Source organism: Miscanthus floridulus, chromosome 9, assembly GCF_019320115.1.
Source record: "Miscanthus floridulus cultivar M001 chromosome 9, ASM1932011v1, whole genome shotgun sequence".
NCBI classification, from domain to species: Eukaryota; Viridiplantae; Streptophyta; class Magnoliopsida; order Poales; family Poaceae; genus Miscanthus; species Miscanthus floridulus.
The window spans coordinates 137,798,152-137,818,283 of record NC_089588.1 but is presented as its reverse complement, the minus strand read 5'-3'; the positions used below and the strand labels follow the sequence as shown (position 1 = coordinate 137,818,283).

The 20,132-nt window shown below is 46.7% G+C and overlaps 2 protein-coding genes, 1 non-coding gene and 1 pseudogene across 3 annotated transcripts; all 4 read left to right on the top strand.

Annotated features, from left to right (window-relative positions):
• The first annotated feature begins 2,543 nt into the window (after positions 1–2,543).
• LOC136481062 (probable non-specific lipid-transfer protein 2) lies at positions 2,544–2,852 on the top strand. The gene has a single exon (XM_066478444.1). It carries the CDS (start codon positions 2,544–2,546, stop codon positions 2,850–2,852), a length of 309 nt encoding a protein of 102 aa, XP_066334541.1.
• A 5,043-nt stretch (positions 2,853–7,895) lies between these two features.
• LOC136484335 (monosaccharide-sensing protein 2-like) lies at positions 7,896–16,146 on the top strand (annotated as a pseudogene).
• A 392-nt stretch (positions 16,147–16,538) lies between these two features.
• LOC136483061 (pollen receptor-like kinase 3) lies at positions 16,539–19,213 on the top strand. Its single transcript, XM_066480177.1, has 2 exons — positions 16,539–18,154; positions 18,252–19,213. The coding sequence occupies exons 1-2, from the start codon at positions 16,759–16,761 to the stop codon at positions 18,869–18,871; spliced, it is 2,016 nt and encodes a 671-aa protein (XP_066336274.1). The 5' UTR covers positions 16,539–16,758; the 3' UTR covers positions 18,872–19,213.
• Positions 19,214–19,881: 668 nt separating this feature from the next.
• TRNAS-GCU (transfer RNA serine (anticodon GCU)) lies at positions 19,882–19,963 on the top strand. The gene has a single exon. It is a non-coding gene; the product is annotated as a tRNA-Ser (tRNA).
• The last annotated feature ends 169 nt before the right edge of the window (positions 19,964–20,132 follow it).

Genomic DNA, 20,132 nt, shown 5'->3' with positions numbered 1-20,132 from the left:
GTGGAGCGGTGAGGTGTGGAGATCGGGGGTGGGAGATCCAAAGAATATCGGCCGTCGGATATGATTGAGTAAGGAGAGAGAATGAGTGAGAGTTAATTTGGTGCGTACGTTTTTAATGTTATTTTTTTCTGTGTGTATTTTGTAGGGTGGACGTAGTTTCGGTCGTGACTGTAGAGTTAGGATTTGTTTGGTGGCTGTAGGATAATTTGAAGTGGTGTATTATAGGGGTAGAGATAGAGATAGAGATAGAGATGAGTCCGTGTCATATTTAAGATTTGAGATAAGAAGGACATGATCCAATACATTTTGGAATCGAACTCCATATGAGCACGGGTTATATATAAGTCTGGAAGGAAGATACTCTCCATTGTCCGGTAGTTAGAGGGAGACGGATTAAAAAATGGACGAACAAAAAAAATGGGCTGAAATTTTGCCTTATTATTAGATACTAGCAAACGTACCCGTGCGTTGCAACGGGATTCATTACGTATTGGAATAAGACATTGTATCATTGTTAGATTTAAGTGAGTTGTTCAACTCATATTAGCACGGGACATGAATCCGAGTTACATATGGATCATGTAATCGAATTAACTTACTGATAAATTTTTTTTTTCTTACGGAGTCAAAGGTTAAAACGGCTATGGTGTCCTATTTATTCTTTGTTTTTATTACACTTATTATATTTATTAGAACCTAAAAAACCAGGTGGAGACGACCATAAAACACATCAGTCACGAGAAAAAAATCTGAACGTACTCGAAGCCGAGTAGAAAACGGTCACAACAAAAATTGAAACGTACTCTAGAAAATAGCAACGAAAAAAACAGAAGATATTCGGAGCTGAGTGAAAAATATCCCAATCAGAAGGTAAACCAAAACGTACTCGTCGCCAAGTTAAAAACGGCCGAACAAGAGCCCAATAGAGATGTCGCCGTCGGTAAGTCGATCGGTAGCTGAATACCCGTGGCGCTTGCAGGTCTTAGGCGAAGCCGTGGCCGCGCTGCCCAGCTCGCTGGTGCTCCCGCCTTACCCGCTGCTGCTATATACTCCTCGTCATCCTGGCCGCGTTCATCAGGTACATGTGATGTGGATCACGCTTATCGTGCATTGCGCGCTCCTGTTTGGGCTCTCGTGCGCCGCTCGTACTCTCCTCGTTCGCCCTGCTGCAGCTATATATCGCCGTGTGGTCACGTTGGCTTCCGTTCGGCCTGCCGCCGTGGCAGGCTCTCGGCCGCGACCATCGCCCCGGACGCGCCGGCGTTCGTTCGGCCTGCTGCCGAGGCGTGCTCTGGGCACGGCCATCGCGCGCTGCGGTTGCACCGGTGCTCCCCTACAAGGCTACAACGCAGCCGTGTCCGCGCTCGGCGAGGCCGCGCAGTGCGCTGTGTGCCTCGAGGGGATGAAACATGAAAAGATGGGGAGGCGTCGCGGCGGCTCCGATCCCGGCGTGCTCACACGGGTTCCACGTCGGCTACATGCCTGCATCGAGTCAGCGACACGTGGCTCGCCTCGCACGCGACGTGCATGGTGTGTAGGTCCAAATAGTGCCACAGAAAGGCCGGCAAAAGAACCGCCCGAGGCTCTTGTGCATCCGTTGCATGAGCCGCCCACTGCCGCCGGTTTAGTTCCGTGCTTCCGGCCAGGGGCGTGCCATGTACCGGCTGCATCCTGCAGAGTAGTTTCGACTTAGAGATAGCTACACCATTTGGACATTCTATTGGGTATATTATGCTATGGAATATCTCTAATTGAGCCATCTATTGGTTGTGTGTGTGTGTATATATATCGGATTCAGTATCGAACATGGCTAGACGCAGGTGAGTTCTTCTAACTCTGTACGAGCACAGGGCATATGAGTTCGGGTCACATACACGACTTAATACGTTTTGGAATCGAACTCCGTATCGCGCTACACAAGAGCTATTCTAACTCGTATGAGCACGCGTTATATATATAAGTTTGGACAGAAAAAAACTCTCCATTGTCCGGTAGTTAGAGTAAGACGGACAAAAAAAAATGAGCTGAAATTTTGCCTCTTTATTATTATATAAATATATAGATAATATATAATAGATATAGATCAGCTTCTTCCCCCCAATTCAATGCGTTTCACAACTCCCAGGTGCCGCGATGATGCCCGCCGCTGTTGACGCGCGCGCTCACGCACACACGCTACGCACCGCCCGGAGCCCCGGGCGCATGCATCTATCGATCGTCGTCTGGTGGTGTGGATCCACCGCGCGCCGAGCTCGCCGAGGCGTCATCGTCGACACGTACCCGCCATGCATGGCACCTCCGATCCCTGGCCGCCTCGCTCAGCTCCACGCAACCCCACAAGCTAGCACCGGCACACCGCGTCGCGCGCGCGGGCGCAGAGCGCGCCTCTTTCACCAACCGCGGCAGGCGCCCGCGGCCGCTACAAATAGTAGTGCCCCCTCAGCGCGACCAGGACGACAGGACACGCCGGCGTCGATCGCACCACGCACTGCACATCACTCGATCAACACCAAGCTCTCTCGAGAGAGTCTGAGACGGAGACGATGACGAAGCCGTCTGCAGCTGCGGCGCGCGCCGCCGTGGCCCTCCTGTTCCTGCTGGCCGCCGCGGTGGCTATGACGACGACGACGACGGAGGCCGCGAACCCGTGCAAGCCGGCGCTGCTGACGCCGCGCGCGGGGCCGGCGCTGTTCGGCGGGGCGGTGCCGCCGGCGTGCTGCGCGCAGCTGCGGGCGCAGCAGGGGTGCCTGTGCGGGTACGCGCGCAGCCCAAACTACGGGAGCTACATCCGCAGCCCCAACGCGCCGAAGCTCTTCGCCGCCTGCAACGTCGCCATGCCGCGCTGCGGTTAGCTAGCTAGCTAGCCGCCACTAGGCTAGGCAGCCTACTAGCTAGCTACTAGCTATTCGAATGCATATATGCATCATGTGATGCGGTGCAAACCATGCATAACAGGAAGTCTGTGACACACACACATGAACAAAAATCACAAAATCAATCAAGGACGTACCATATCCGTCCATTTTATATCGTCCAAGCATTCAACCATTCAACTCAGGAACCAAGTGGTGATGGCAATCTCTACTATAATGGACATTTGGACGGACACCTCACCTGTTGTATATTTCGACGGACATCTCTACTATAATAGACCAATCAAAATTATACTACGTCTCACCTGAAAGCCTCTAACCATTGTACACCAAAAAAAATGTATACAAAAACTCATCTCCATTAAAATTAAGGACTAATAAAATATATAAACCAAATTCGATGGCCACAATTCAACGTGGGATGCCAGGCTTCTCGCCCCGCCTTCTCAGTTCTCACACCCGCACCCTCCATCCCACGCACGGATCGAAGCTACACCCCCACGCACGTCGCGACCACGGAAGCCTACGCTGACGGAAAAAAAATCAAAGACACCATTCCTGACCCCCAACCACGCCCTGGAGCCCAGCGCGTCTCTCCGACGGCGAGGGATCACGTGCGCAGGCACCAGCACCGGATCCGGTTCCGCGCCGTCGGCTAGGCCCTGCCCGCCCTCCACCCACGACTGTGTTGGCCGTCGGCGCGCCCCCATGGCCACTGGTCCCTCTCGCGCCTCCGCCCTCTGCCGGAGTCCGCCCCTAGCCTGCTCGCACGCCCGCGTCGCCATGACCACCTCAGGCTCGGACGCCCGGCGGCGCCAGGCTGTGGGACGCCCGACAGGGCGCGCGGCAGCAGGTCAGCATGATCCACGGTGGGTGATCCGCGCCTGTCGCCTCGGCGAACTCCACCAGCCTTCCTAGATCCAGGAGGACGGCGCATCGGCGTGGTCCCTGGCAGATCTGGGCAGGCGTCTACTGGATGGAGAGATGCGGCTTCCCCATGGGCAAGCAGCGTGAGGTCGCCCACCGACTCGGCTTGCGCGCATCAGGACGTCGCGTGCCCCTTGTGAGGCCTTGCTGCTTACCGCCCCCACTCTGACTGCTACTGTCTCTGATTGCTCGCTGTAGAGGATACTCGAGGGTGCTGCTATGCCACGCTGCTGTTGGTGAATTTGCATATTATCATCTCATCATCTTTGAAGTATATTTCCTCATGAAAAAATTGTGACTTTTATTTTCTGCTTTTAATGTTTTGCTCTGACAGTGCAACAGCCTGGATCAAAGATTGATAACTAGAGCAATTTATATTCTAAAAGCAAAATAGCAATTTAAATTGACTATCAATTTCAGTTGCATGGATATGACTATACATGGACTTTTTTTTGTAGAAACAAGGAGGGGTAATCCCGGAAGGATTATATGTATATTATATATAAATTTTAAAAGTTACAAAGAGAAACAGTGAGCTCAATCTTGACATGCAGGTGTTGTGTTATCTCATTAGTTTCATTTGGAACAAGTTAATTTCCATTACTTTATAAATTGGAGAGCTCGGTTATGCATAACATGCCAAATTTTGGTGTTCCAATTAGTTTTGAGGCCTGTTAGGAAGTGACTGCAAAGCTAGATGTGGAGGCGGCTAATGGCCACAGAGTCGATGAGGAGCTTCGGAGTGAGGTACTGACCAATGTTCTCATGTGTTTGTTTCTAGCTGTGTAAAATTGTATTTGAGTTTAGTCCTTACTAGAGGCAAGCAGCGCCGAAAATTGAATCAAACAATCTCTATACTATTACTGATTGTGTCCAATAGGTTTTAGATGCTCAATTCAGATTTATGATGATTTTACAGCATGCTATACATCACCTGCACTAAAATGCATACTACAAGCATTCCCTGCAAGGTGATTATCATGTAGTAGGTTCAAAGAAATGTGTAATGTGTGATTTAGGATTAGCTGCTAGGTGACTATATCTGACCAAAGTTATGACTCCTGTCTCACTCTTGATCGCTGACATTTTTCTCTTATTATGAGTTGCACGAAGAAGACAACTTTTGTTGATAAAAAAGATAATGTTTATGATTTTTTTTTCTGAAACAGCAATTAGATTATGCTACAATTAAATTGCCAGTGTGACCTGTGTAAATTAGTAGAAGTGTAGGCACTGTAAGTTTTTTTTATTGTGTACATGCATATAGAAACCGATCAAAACTATTCTTCTTGAAACTGTATTTGTAGTGGTCTGTTCAAGAAGTATACCAGTCATATGAGCTTATGTGTGTTTGTTTTTTTGCAGTTGGTCTAGAAAAGGAAGGACACAGTTGGTTTTTTTCCTAGAAATGGTAGACATTTATTTGGTAATAGGCTTATTTTGAGCCATTGTAATTTCCTCTTAGCTATTAGTTGGACAATGTTCTTTTCAATGATTTTGAAAAAATTGTTAGCCGGTGGCTATGAATACTTTTAGGGTAACAATTCAATTTGGTATATTTTTGCTTATTCGTACCGAAAGGCTTTAAATTGATGTGCAGCAAGATCACCATCCTTCGATTTTGTTTCCCATAATTATTAGAATGCTTAAAAATGCGTACAAGCCACAATGACAAATTTTTTTTGGTCTAGACAGCATTACATGCATCTTAATGTCAGCTTTTAGAAAATGGAACCTGATTTCTTTTTATGGGATATATGGAAAGTAGTATTGTAGAATTTAGGCATCGCAAATTACCAATGTTCCTACTGAGCTTAAGCTTTGTTGGGTAATCTCAGTTAGATATGTAACTATTGCTTGCATAATCGTAAAACAGTATAAACTAGATCTCTAGAGTAACTTGATAAATTTGTTCCTTGCTGACATTCTGGTATGGCTGCATGTGATTGTGTGCGGCCTCCGTTAACAACCCTTTCATAGAGAATGTGTAGTTCCATTATAGTAGAGATACGTTTTATATATTCAATATGCTTCTAACAATCATCCTGGTTCAACTAATTTCGATGTGCTTGTGTTCTCTGTTTGCATTCTTGATGTGAATAAGAACATTTGTGGAACAGGTTGTCAAGTTTGTCTCTCACAACCTTTTGCCTATTTACATTTTTGCAGGGGTCAATGTGTCTGGTGGTAGGGGTTTCTATTTGAAGGATGCCTGGCAGAGTGGAGTGGCAGCGCGCCACGGAGAAAGCCCTATCCCAGCCATAAACCATTGTTTATAGAATAATATATAGACCGATGGTTTATGAACTTTAAGACCCGTCTTAGTAGTGCTGTGTGGGTCTATTTTTCTGTGTGAAATGACTAATCTCTGCGAGACTGTGAATTCATGTTTCTTTCATTAGTTGATTTTTTTATTTTATAATTTATTTTAGTTTTATGATTTATTTTTTTAAACATCACCATAGTGTTAGCACGGCAATATACTATTGTGGAAAAGTTGAACTATGAAAAAAGTTCATTGTTTGGTTGTTTCACGTGCATCATCAAGATAAAGCCGTAGCGTTAGCACATGCATTATACTAGTACCATTAATGCTATATTCTTGGTGTCCCACATATACTACTATTTTTTTCCAATAAAAAAGCAGTGTTCACATCATCTTTTCAACAAAGTTAGGGGGTGTTTGGTTGCCCCTCCTAAATTTTAATCGTTGTCCCATCGAATGTTTGGACAAATGCATAGAGTATTAAATATAGACTAATTATGAAACTAATTGCATAGTTTACGACTAATTTGCAAGACGAATCTTTTAAGCCTAATTAGTCTATGATTTGATAATGTTTGCTACAGTAAACATGTGCTAATGACGAATTAATTAGGCTTAAAAATTCATCTCGTAGAGTACTGACGGATTATGTAATTTGTTTTTTTATTAGTATCCGAATACCCCGTACAACATCCTTCCAACATACCTCCTAAATTTTAGTCACCGGATCCGAACACCCCCTTCCCAAATGTCTAGAAACAGACATGTGTATCATAACTGGACCCGCCATTCTTTTCTCATATTTATGCGATCCACTGTCCTCCCAATTCGACCGCTCCAGCCGACCCACCACCACCTTCTTTTCCCCTTGTCGCTTCAAGCAATGCTCGCTCCAACCATCCGCCTGCTTTGGCCCCATATTTCTCGTGTGATGCCCCCATTCCACCCGAGACGCCACCTCTAGTAGCCTGTGCTCAGAGGTCGCAGCGGCTAGGACGGGGGCACCGACATCGGAGAGAGCCGCATCTCTTGCCTGTCCTCAGAGCCACAAAGCCTTCGTGCATCGGGCTAGCCTTGTACCCATCTGCAATAGGAGGAGGATGGTAGCACCTTCCTTCTATGGCGGTATAAGAGAGAGACGAGGAGGATAAGAGTGGGTCCTACGAATAAAAGCAACTTCTTCATGGATTTGGCTACAAGGTGTATGGAACCAGGCCATGTACATGCATTTAATGTGTGGATCTAGGATGGAAACGCCCGTTACGGATGCTCTTAGAGCATAGTCTTTAACTTACTTTCTGAATTCTCATTTGGAGAGCTATTTCATTAAAAACCATTTTATGTGCTTCCACCTTTCAATACTTTATATCTTGTGTGCACTTTGAAGAGCTATCCCCATGATTGTGATGTTTGGAGATCTAATTGAAGAAGTTGTTGGAGGGCAACTCACATCAAAATCGTAAAGAGTTTGTGAAATTGGTATATGTTATGGCTTCTACCTTCAATAGAAAAATACTCAACCTTAATAAAATATAAAAAGTTCCATTTACTTATTTACAATGTACTATATATTTACTAGCCACTAATAGTGTCCAATGAAGAGAACATATATGAAAATTCTGTTATGTGAAACAAATGTTGTACTAGCCATTGATAGTGCCCAATAAAGAGAATAGATGCATGAATCAACAAGAATAAAAAATTAAAAGGGAGAAAAAGAAAAATAAAAAAAACAGAAAATTTCAACGAAACTGAAAAAACGGCCCACAAGAAGCCCGTGCGTTTTTTTTCCCGCCGTCACCTGCTTCCCCTTCCGTCCGCTGCATCTGCATCCCTCTTCCTTCCTCGTTCTGTCTCTCTCTCGCTGGCTACCCTCTCGCTCTCAGACGACTGTTGGGCCGCCGCCGCCCTAGCCCTGGTGCTGAGGCTTTTGTTGGTCTCTTCGCCGGCGACGAGCACCCACCAGGTACTCCCACCCCTTCTCTTCCCTTCCCTTATGCTGTGTGCGAAGCTGAGCACCGAAACCCTAACCTAAAGCTATTTAGTTATTTGACAAGCCTCCTAACTTCGAAGTTTTTGCAAAAATATTGGGTGTACATGTGTACACCCATGTCCCTTTACTGGATCCGCCCCTGCTGATATGGATTGGCTTTTGGGGCTGCCTGCCCATATCGGTGAAACTAGTTGGCCTTTCGTGCTTCTGGATGAACCTTGTGTTTCCAATTGGGAATTATAGCGGCACGTATCCATGTATGATCAGTGCACACTATGTCTACCTGTACTGTAAGTTTGTGGATTTCTGTAAGTTGAGCACATGTGCTTCTGTTGACACTGATGGAAGAAAATGGTGAAACCACTCATGTTTTCTCAAGTCATATGATTGAGGTTAAGAACGAAGAACTGTACATGATGTGAGATTGGCCAAGCAGCTGACATTAGTAGGGTAGCTCGGGTTGGGTTTCTCAAGTGTTTCTGTACCGTACTAGTTCTATCTCCGTTTTTTGGCGGGATATTTGATTTTACTTTTGTTGGCAAATTCTGTTTGAATGTGGGGTCGTATTATCGAGTTGATTTCTGTAAAGATCAGGTAACTATTGTTTTAAAGAGATGGGAGATAGTTCAGAGCATTCCTTGTGGACAATGCTGATGGTTGATATTTGAAATACAATTGGCAACATTGAATTTGGTTGGTTTACCGTTGCTCGTGATAGTTACTAATGCTACTTAATTGTAGTGTCTTTAATTGAACCCCTATTATTGGAAGGCCATATCTTTCCACTAATCCGTGGAGTGTTATTTTCATTTTGTTTTGACTTTTGAGTTTTGAGAGGTTGCATACTTCCACAAATAGACAAAGTTGTTCCCATTCCAGATATTTTTAACCAGTCTTCGATTTCACATGCAAAAAAATGCTACTTCACCTAATGTTTGTTGCATATTACTTCACCTCAATGCTCTGCAGGGTTGGTTGGATCAGCGATATTTTACTGATTGTTGGGACCATTTTAGCTGTTGACCTGTTGTAACTTTGCGCTTTGTGAGCTAAACATTGCAAAAAGGATAAACGATCAGAAAAACAATGTGCTGCAATGGATCAGTCATGCTCCTATATCCTTGTGACGGCCTCATTTCTAGGGTTGAAATTGGCTAACAGCTGTATAAATAATCTGTTTAGGCAACAATAGCTGGAGAAAACACAAGCATGTGAGCCGTCTATACAATGAAAAACAAGGCGAGATTCCGCGCTCGCCTAGGCGTGACTAGGCGCTGGGCGGAGGGGTACCGCCTCGCCTAGGGGTGTAGGCGGATGTTGGGCGGCGGAGGAGGAAGGGAGCAGCGAGCGGAGGTCACCGGTGGGGGAGGAGGAGCGGCGCGCGGCGGGCGGAGGTCGCCGGTGGGGGAGGAGGGGCAGGTGGCAGGCCCGTGCGTGTGCGGGCGGCGCGCCGACCAGAGAAGGCTGAGAGAGAGAGGTGCGGGAGAGGATCCAGTGGCGGCGGCGGCTGTGCGGCATCAGGACTGCGGGAGAGACCGAGCAGGAGAGAAAGAAGGTTGGAAACTTTGGGCTTTGGGCTGTTTTCAGAGGAGAAAGAAGGGATAAGGTGCCAGGGGACTTGGGCTTTGGGCTGTTTTCTGTTTTAAGGGCCTTTCTCTTTAGTGAAGTCCACTTATCTCCTGTTTTCTTTTTCTTTTTTTCAACATATATGTGTGTATTAGCCACCGCCTAGGCGCGCTTAGGCACGCCTAGGCGCTAGGCGACGGGTCTCCGCCTAGAAACCGCCTAGCGCCTAGAAAAACATTGCGTCTATATCTGGTAATTTAATACATCTCTTATTTAAAATCAACAGACCCTTCAGTCAAGAGAGCTAATGCAAACATGGAAGGTTTGCGATTGCACTTGACAGTAGTGTCCTGGAATTGATGGGGGCTTTTAGAGTTGGAGATCACCATGATGATGTAGGGTATATTCATGTTTGTGTGTATTTGGGTTATGTGAACTTGCATATGAACCTTCTTTATTTTGGTTTGGGTTCACCAGGGCAGAGCCCTGACTATGGATTGAGAAGGGGCAAAGGGGGCCATCCTGCTGCGGGAAATGGTCCGGTGCTGCATGATACTGGCAAGCATTGATGAGCATGATACACTGCAAATTGAATGTCCAAGTTAGGTGGTTCTGTGGCAGTGGGGGCAGGCGATCTGATGGGCGGTGCCACTGGAGCTGAAGGAGATGTACAGTGGCGTAATGGTGGCAAGTTAGAGGAGGTGGCAGTGCTGGGTTGTGGCCACAGGATAATGGCAGCTGAGGTGGGATAAGGATTTTACAATTGACAAATGTGAGATGAGGATTCTTTGATGGAGACCTAGTCATTTATAGTTTGAGTACTCTGTAATACAATGAAAAACTTCACTCAGATGCTCCCTGGACGCATTCGTGTCATATGCCTCTTTTATTGTTTATTCATTTGCATCTGGTTCCATCTTGAATGTGGTCTACTGCTAACTGAATTATAACACAATTGGATAACTGAACTGTCAAGGCAGGATGTTTTTCCACATAATTTGAACAATGCCAGTATTCTGCTTGTGGTGCATTTAATCATGTATGCTGCCTTTCAGAGCACTTTTTTCCAGTCAATAGCGTAGCCTGGATTTGTAGCTGGGTGGTCCATTGCCTTGTTTAAAATAAAATTTAGCCGCTATAAATATAACATGTCGAAACACAAATATATGAACTACGAAACACAATACAATTAAGCTAGAGGACATACGAACATCACAGAATAGACGAGTCTAGATTGATTAATGTACCATTGAAAGATTACATACCTATAATAGGTAAAGAACAGTCACAAGAGTCAGTGAACATATAACAACTAGATACAATTAGCATTAGAATGGATCAGACAGAAGTTGGGCACAGATTGACAAATACTCACCATTTTCTTTAGGTTTCAACCGTCCACTAGGAAGTTTGCAAAAATGTATTTCTGGTTTGCAGGAGCAGTTTGTGTGGGTGGTTGTGCTCTTGCACCTATATAGGATAGCATTTTCTTTTTTCAAATTAAAAGTTCATTCATAGGCAATAGGCAAGCAGGTTGATTGGCTGTGAGGCATACCTGAGGGCTGAGTTCTCAGGTGTGCTTCACCGCCCGACGCCGCTGCCGGCGTGTGAAGCCGTTGCCCGTTGGGTGTGGACGAATACAAAGGAGCACAGATGGTCGCACAGAGGAGCTAATAGGTCGCACGGAGCAGCGAATAGGAAGGGGCGCAGGCGACTGGCTGCTGGGACCAGCCATGCCTGTGAAGGTGGAAGTGGAAGCGGAAGCGGAAGCATCACGGTGGATTAGGAAACAGAATTAGAATTCCTAAATCCTATGAGCTTTTAGGACAGAGTGCAGGGTGATCCATGGCCCACAGGAACCACCCTGTAGCCCAGTCCCTGTTTCCAGTATCAATCAAATATGCTTTCACTATAAAAAAAAAAGGGCAGACCCGGTGCCGGAGGCTCCCACATGAGTGGGGTCTGGGGAAGGGGAAAACCGAGGCAAGCCTCCCCCGTAAAATCTGCGGAGAGGCTGCTTCGAACCCACGACCTAGTGACTCAGTGAGACAGCTTTCACCACTGCACCGGCCTGCCCTTCTAAATATGCTTTCACTATAGATGGAATCAAATATTGTAACCATTTGTGAGACGTAAACTGAACACTGGACAAGTATCTAAAGTTTCTTATAAAAAACATAGCAAATGAAGCAATTATGGCTCATAAGTTTATGACATAGCTAATGCATTAACCGACTAATTTTAAAACAAATGAGAGGTTCATATGTTGTAACATAACTGGTGTAGTGACCGATCGGTTTATAGACTGGCTTGTGTTTAACTGTTTGTCTAACTCTGAGATGAGAAGTTCAATTGGTTGCCATAAAAAATTAACTTGATTGAATTCTATTTTTAAGCAAGTTTTCTCACAGGTTTCATACTGTCTAGGTTTTATAATTGTTTGCAAAAGGGCTATAGTACTTGATGAGATGAAGTCAACAGTGTTTTCGGCAGTTGTTGTTTCTATTGGGTATGCATTGCTTGGATGGGATTTTGCAGCATTATTAGGTATTTTTTTCTTTGCTCTATTGATTGTAATTATACATTAATTACCTCCATTAGAGATCTCAACTATCTGACAATCATACTAACCTTGATTTTAATTATCTGACAGAAGCTAATCATCATATGGAAAAAGAATTTGAATTGTTGAATGGACCTTCTATTGAAGGTATAACTTTAGCAGCCTCAACATTTGGGGCTATTGTGATAACAATATTCTCTGGAGCACTATTAGATTGGCTTGGAAGGCGTGCCATACTGGTTTACTCATCTCTGGTATTATTTTCGGGTGGTGTCCTGATGCTGTGGTCTCCTAACATCTACATTGTACTTCTAGCTAGGTTAATTGTTGGATTAGGAAGTGTGTTGGTTTTCACCTGTGTCCCTATTTATATATCCGAAACATCTCCTCCAAATATGAGGGGATTACTTGGAACTATGCCACAGTTTATGTTCTTCCTAGGAACTATCTTTTCATATTGCCTGATATTCTGGTTAACACTAATGTCTTCACCTAACTGGAGAATCATGATTGGTGCAATCTCTGCTCCTTCCATTGTCTACTTTGCTTTGTTGGTTTACTACTTGCCAGAGTCACCTAGGTGGCTTGCAAGTGATGGAAAGATTAGTGAGGCCAGAGTTTCTCTGCAGTGGCTTAGAGGGAAGAAACATGATGTTTCAGGTGAGATTGTTGACACTTGACAATGCTTCCAGATTTATTCATCTGAAGATAGTGATTAGTAGGGAACTGAGTAAATAAATGTAGTTATTGTGGGGACTTGAGAAATGTAAAGTTGTAACCAGTGTCTGACAGCATGATCATACAAACTAAAATTGCAGTTTTGGAAATATTACTGTTATCAGTTGAATTGCGGGATCATGAACCTGATTTTTCTGGCATTTAATGGGTGATGGTGCTGTTCCGTCCACCTCTTTCTTTGTCAGGTGTTCATGAAGTCAGAACTATGAGAAATGAAGATACATGATCTTTTGATTTCAGCTTGTCATTGGAGGTGCTAATTGAACCTCTTACATTACAAAAAAGCCTCCTAACATAGAAGATACTAATAGAACTATGTACTCCTTCCACCCCAAATTATAAGACGCTTTGGCTTTTCTAGATATATTACTTTTACTATGTATCTAGACATAATGTATATCTAGGTGCATAACAAAAGTTATGTATCTAAAAAAGCCAAAACGTCTTATAATTTAGAATGGAGGGAGTAAGTAATATAGTAGCCTAGTAATACATGACTTCATATTAAAGAACTGAATGGGAACTAATTCAGTCCTCTTATTCATGTCCTAGAACTTTTATGCTGTAAAATTGTAAACATAAGCAGCATTTGACATTACATACTTAACATAGAGATTGAACAATCGGATGAGGGTTTTGTTTTACAGTTAAAGGCTGTGAGGCAATGCTAATAAAGTACCGACAATAATATGTCAATATGATTGGGGGTTGATGGTGCTTTAATTACACATGATGCATTAGCAGACTGTCTTGTTTTGATAAATCGAACCAATCACTTGGTCATTTCTATTTTTGTCGAAAATAAAGAAGCATAAATGCATCATGACATCACATAGACCTGCAGGAGAGATAGCTGTTATTGTGGAAGGTGTGGACATCATATCGGACTCCGCTGTTGGCACTGCTCATGCTCAAAGTTTCTCTGGAACCAGTGCTAACCACACTTGGCCCCGCAGGACTTTTTACTGGCTGCTTTCGGACCCACTAGTTGATTTTCGCAGAAGCATTCATGAGAATATGTCAGAAGGAGGAAGTAGACGGAATAGTTTCTTCCCAGTCTTCAACAGTTTTTCTTTTCCAGAACATGAACATATGAATGAGCACAGGGATGGTAACAGTGATCAACAGACTAGGGAGGCTTATTCTGCTGGAGAAGTTAACAATGGAGATGGTTTGCGGGCTTCTCTGCTTTCTCAGGCAGCAAGTGTTGAAGTAAATGATACAAATACCTTTACTTCTGAAGGGAGCTCTTCATATTTAAGAAGGCATGGAACATCAGTACTTGCGCAAGAGTTTATGGCGTCTATACATGATTATGACATTGAAGAAGAAGAAGAAATACATGGCTTCGTATCGCCTCACCAGTCTGCACCTCGTGATATGGAAAGCACAGGGCGACATCCATTCAGACATCAAATAGTCCGGCTATCTGAAACAGCTGATATGAAGTTTAAATGGGGGTGCTTCTTCAACCAGGAATCAGGCATGCCTTGTGTTATGGCATGTTAATTCAAGCCCTTCAGCAGGTATGATTCTGTGTTATTGTTGATTTTATATTCAGTTCAGCATGGAGTTCAGTTTACAATCGTTCTGTATATATATATATATATATATATATATATATATATATATATATATATATATATATATATATATATATATGCTAGTTAGTCTGTTGACACGTTTTTTTTTGCTTGTTTCTTGTTTGCTCTTCTAAAAAATACAGTCTACAGGAATCAGTGGTCTTCTCCGCTGTGCTCCTGAAATACTTGAACAGGTTGGAGTCAGCTTGTTTTCAGACATTGGACTTTCTCCACCCCAACATCAATTCTCATAAGTACCCTTCATGCTTTGCTGATACTCCCTTGTATAACTGCCGCAATGCTGCTGATGGATGTCTGCGGAAGAAGGTAAACTCTGAGACACCATCAACATTACAATTTCAAAATAATGTCGATTTACAATTAGTAGAAATGCATCCACATGACCAAGAGAAAAAGGTCTGTTCATAGATACATCATCTGGTCTCATTATATAGCCTTTTGATGCCTCACCAGCAGCATTAGATGTTGTACCATTTCTGAACCTCCAATACTCCTCTGACATTGTATAATTGTGATTCCACACTCTGCTTCTTAGGTTCATTTGCATTGGGTATCCTAAAAAAAAATCCCTTGCCAACATTATCTACCAACATTTCGCTTTGCCGGCTTATTCAGCAACAAGTTTGTCATGTAGTGATCATGATTTTGAAGTAAATATTCATTTTAGTTAATTCTTCTTTACATGTTTGTTCCTGTTCCTGATAGAAACTACTTATTAATACAACTCAACATTTTTTTGTAGGGTTCTTGTGTTGGCCACTACTCCTATCCTGATATTATCATTGAGCGTTATGTCTATGTCCACCCTGGTGAATATGGGATCGTTCGAGCGTACCATCCTCTTCCACTTTGCATTAACCATTTGCTTCTGCTCCTATGTCGTTGGTTTGGGACCAATACCTAACATTCTCTGCTCTGAGATATTCCCAACCAAGGCCCGTGCAACCTGTGTAAGTTTCTGTTCGCTTTCCTTCTGGTTTGGGGGCCTGCTTTCAGCGTACTGCTTCCCGGTGATGATGAGCACCATCGGGCTTGGCGGAGCATGCGGGATCTATGCATTTGTGTGCTGCGCTCCACTTTTTCTGTTCTACTATCGAATACCAGAGACGAAGATGCTTAACCTGGAGCTCATTGCAGAGCTATTCAAGCTTTCAAGGCAGGAGTATGTACACTAGATTGTCCTGGACTCAAGGTAGCCGAGGCTGATGATGTGTGTACATATGACAAATGTAGCTTTGAATGTTGAATTTCTTTTGCTAGTTAGGAGGATTGGTGATAGTTTATGAAGTGGTTTACTATTTTCTTGTACATAGATTGGTAGCAGTGTTTGTAGTGTTTTGTTTTGTTGTCTTGATGTGCGTACCCAGTGCAGAGAGCTCCCGCTCTGTGCGGGGTCTGGGGAAAGGTGTCAGTGGCAAGCCTTACCCTCGCATGTGCAATGCGAGGAGACCGCGACTCGAACCCGGGATCTTTCGGTCATAGGCGGTAAGACTTTACCGCTTGCACCAGGCTGCCCTTCTTTTGTTGTCTTGATGTACAACAATAAATTCTTGAGAACAAGATTCATTTCTAAGAGCGCAATAATATTGCTGCAGACATACTTATTAAGTTACCAATGGTTCTTCTAAGAATATATAATTCCTAATAAATAAAGGTAAACATCCCTTCCTCAGGTGAACTGTTAAATCTGCATTTTGATTTGTAGCATGTTGTATTCATGCAATGCAGCAATGAACATGAAGCTGTTTCAGTCTTACTAATTTAGTCCTTGCTTATTTTGCGCCCTAACTATATTTAGTCCTGTCTACAAAACCAGGAATCATTTTTACCTGTCAGGGAGAAAAGCGAGGTTTTGCCGTTTAGGCCATCCCCTGCTGTAATCCAACCTTTGTCCCATTGCGTTCCACATCTGCTCTCATTTCTGAAAGAAGCTGAAACACCTCTGCTGTTTGCATCGCATCGTCTTCTCCGTTGGTGGCTTGCCGTCTCAGCTGTGGGGCTTCTCCGTTGGTGGCTTGCCGTCTCAGCTGTGGGGCACCCTATTTTTGGGTCCCAGTCCCAGATCCGCCTGCGCAACCACTGGAGCAGCAGAAGAGGCGTTGACAAAAACCAGGGCGAAGCAGCGCCACGAAAGGCAGGCAGGGGGACAGGGGAGGGATCATCCGTCGTCCGAGAAGAGAGCTGGAAGAAAGCTAGAGGACAGGCTCTGACCACCACCACACCCGGTCATGGTCACCCTCCTCGCCTTCCGGCTCCCACCTCTCTTCCTCCTCCTCCTTGCCGCCACTGCCGCTGCCGCTGCCGACAATGGCAACGTGTCGGAGGCAGGGGCGGCGCTCGTAAATCTCAAGAAGTCGTTCACAGACCCGACCGGCAGGCTGGAGGCGTGGTCGGCGACGTCGCCGTTTCCGCCGTGCGACGCCGCGAGTCCCTGGCCCGGGGTGCAGTGCTACAAGGGCAGCCTCGTGGGCATCCGGCTCACGCACATGAACCTGTCCGGCACGTTCGACTTCGGCGCCATCGCCAAGCTCCCGCGGCTCCACTCCGTGAATCTCAAGCACAACGCGCTCTCCGGCCCTCTGCCGGCGAGCCTCGGCACGCTGCGCGGCCTCCGCGCGCTGTACCTCTCCTCCAACAACTTCTCCGGGCCGATCCCAGCCGACGTGTTCGCCAACATGCGGTGGCTCAAGAAGCTCTACCTCGACAACAACCGCATCACGGGCCCGCTGCCCGCCGACGCGATCGCCAACGCGCCGCGCCTCATCGAGCTCCACCTCGACCGCAACCAGATCGACGGGCCGATTCCGTTCAGGCTGCCGGAGTCGCTCAAGCGGTTCAACGTGTCCCACAACCGCCTCAGCGGCTCCATCCCGCAGAGCATCGCGGAGCGCTACGAGGCGTCGTCGTTCGCCGGGAACCCCGGGCTGTGCGGCTCGCCGGGCAGCGACGCCGCGGTGTGCGTGGCCGCCGGGCCCGCGCTCCCGCCCGCGATGCCGCCGCCCACGGCGGCCGACTACATGGCCATGGAGAAGGAGACCAGCGTGTTTGTCGTCATCGGCATCATCCTGCTCGTCATCCTGCTCGTCACCGGCGCCATGGTGCTCATGCTGCGGCAGGACGAGAGGAACAGCGCCGCGCCGGCGTGGGACTACTACGCCAGCAGGGCGGGCGCCGCCGGTGCCGGCGCAGGCTCAGGCGCAGGCTCCACCAAGTCCACGGCGGCGCCGCGCGCCGGGGAGATGGTGGCCGTGGACGTGGCCGGAGGCGGGTCGTCCAGCCACGGCGGCAGCAGCGGCCGGCGGATGGGCGAGTTCGTCCTCCTGAACGAGGACATCCCCGCGTTCGGCCTGCCGGACCTGATGAAGGCCTCCGCCGAGGTGCTGGGCAACGGCACCCTGGGGTCGGCGTACAAGGCCGCCATGCGCAACGGCGTCACCGTGGCCGTGAAGCGCCTCCGCGACATGAACCGCGTCGGGCGCGAGGAGTTCGAGCAGCACGTGCACATGCTCGGCGACCTCCACCACCCCAACGTGCTCCCGCCCGTCGGCTACCATTACCGCAAGGAGGAGAAGCTCATCGTCTCCGAGTACATGCCCCGCGGCAGCCTCCTCTACATCCTGCATGGTTGGTTAATTAACGCAGCTAATTAATCAATCAATCGTGATTAGGAGCTACCTAATTAATCACGTGACTAATCATCAACTGTAATAACGACTGGCAGGCGACCAGAGTCCGAACAGGCTGATCCTGGACTGGCAGGGCCGGCTGAGGGTCGCCGTCGGCGTGGTGCGCGGGCTGGCGTTCCTCCACGAGAGGCTCGGGATCCCGGCGGGGCGGCTGGTGAGCATGGATGGCGCGGACTTCGACGCGCCGCCGCCGCCGCCGCCGCACGGGAACCTCAAGTCAGGCAACATCCTCCTGGACGCGGAGATGGAGCCCCGGCTGGTGGACTACGGCTTCTTCCCGCTGGTGAACGCGGCGCAGGCGGCGCAGGCCATGTTCGCGTTCCGGTCGCCCGAGGGCACCACGCGCGGGGTCGTGTCGGCGCGCTCCGACGTCTACTGCCTCGGCGTCGTGCTGCTGGAGCTCGTCACGGGGCGGTTCCCGTCGCAGTATCTCCTCAGCGCGCGCGGCGGCACCGACGTCGTGCACTGGGCGGCCACGGCCGTGGCGGAGGGCGGCGAGCAGGAGCTCGTTGACCCCGGCATCGCCGCGGCCGGCGGGGACGCCGCCGTCAGGCTGCTCCGGGTCGGTGTGCACTGCGCCAGCCCCGAGCCCGAGTGCCGGCCCAGTGTCGCGGAGGCCGCGTGGATGGTGGAGGAGATCGGCGGCGCGTCGTGATCACGAACGCACGCACGCACGTCGTCGCTGCATCATCGGAGTGGCACGTCACGCACAGGTGGAGTGGAGTGGAAGGACATGCATGCATGTGGAGGAGCTCGGTCGTCAGATCCTGGCCGTTGATCACAGATGACGCATGGGTATGGTTGCGCCGCGTGTACATTACTGTTGTGGTCCGAATTTGTAAAGGAAATGGGCAAAAATGAAAGAGGGAGACGAGGATAGCTGGGTGTACGCATGCCAATTTGAAAAAACCTAGGGGCTTCTAGAGGAGGAGAGCATTTACGACCATACTTTATCAAGGGATTAAAGATCATCTGTTCTATTGTGTGCATGTCAAAAGCATTGTCTTAGGATGTCATGGGTTTGTTGTAATTAAGGATACATGTATTTTAGATTTTGAAATTGGTGTGTTATTTTGAGTAATTTTCACAAGCCACTCTATCTTTAGTAAAATCACAACTAAAGCACACACCTAAGCAATAGTTTAGCTGCGCTCTTCTTTGCCTAATGTACATCATTTTTTTGGCTGATTTAAAGAAAAAAAATCAAGCAGAACCTTTTATTCATAAGATTTCTTAGGCTAGTCCCAGTAAGAATTTCATTTCCATTTAATAAGGTAACACATTAGCAAAAAATGAGGACGCGAGTGTGACATGAATTATGAGGAGAAAGACGAGACGAGTTTTATCCAGATAAAATTCAGTGTGCACGGTTAGCAATGCATTGCAAACAGAGTGAGACTTCATCGAGAGCATTTTATTTCATCCACACGCGTTGGAAAACCGATTGAAACTCCACCGGGAGCATTTTATTTCTTACCAACATGCAACAGTTTAAATGCATAGGCCTATGAAACTATGCACTGTGAGTCTTCAAATTACTCTTGAAAACAGTCCAATGGAATGCAGCACATGTATGTCAAATAATGTTCAAAGCCTTTTGTCATTTCAATTCTCCAACGGCACTGTATGGTATTATATGTCTATAAGAAAAATTAGACAACAAAAGACGCTTTGGCCGAGTGGTTAAGGCGTGTGCCTGCTAAGTACATGGGGTTTCCCCGCGAGAGTTCGAATCTCTCAGGCGTCGTTCTTTTTATTTTTTATATTATATATTTTTTTGCCCAACGCATCTTGTTTATATAATTCATTATTATTACCCTCAAATTATTTTGTTAGTGCCCAATGTTTAATCCTCTTTCTCTCCGATGAAATATTTGTCAACGCGTAGCGATTCTGCTAGCGATGAGACGTGTCAG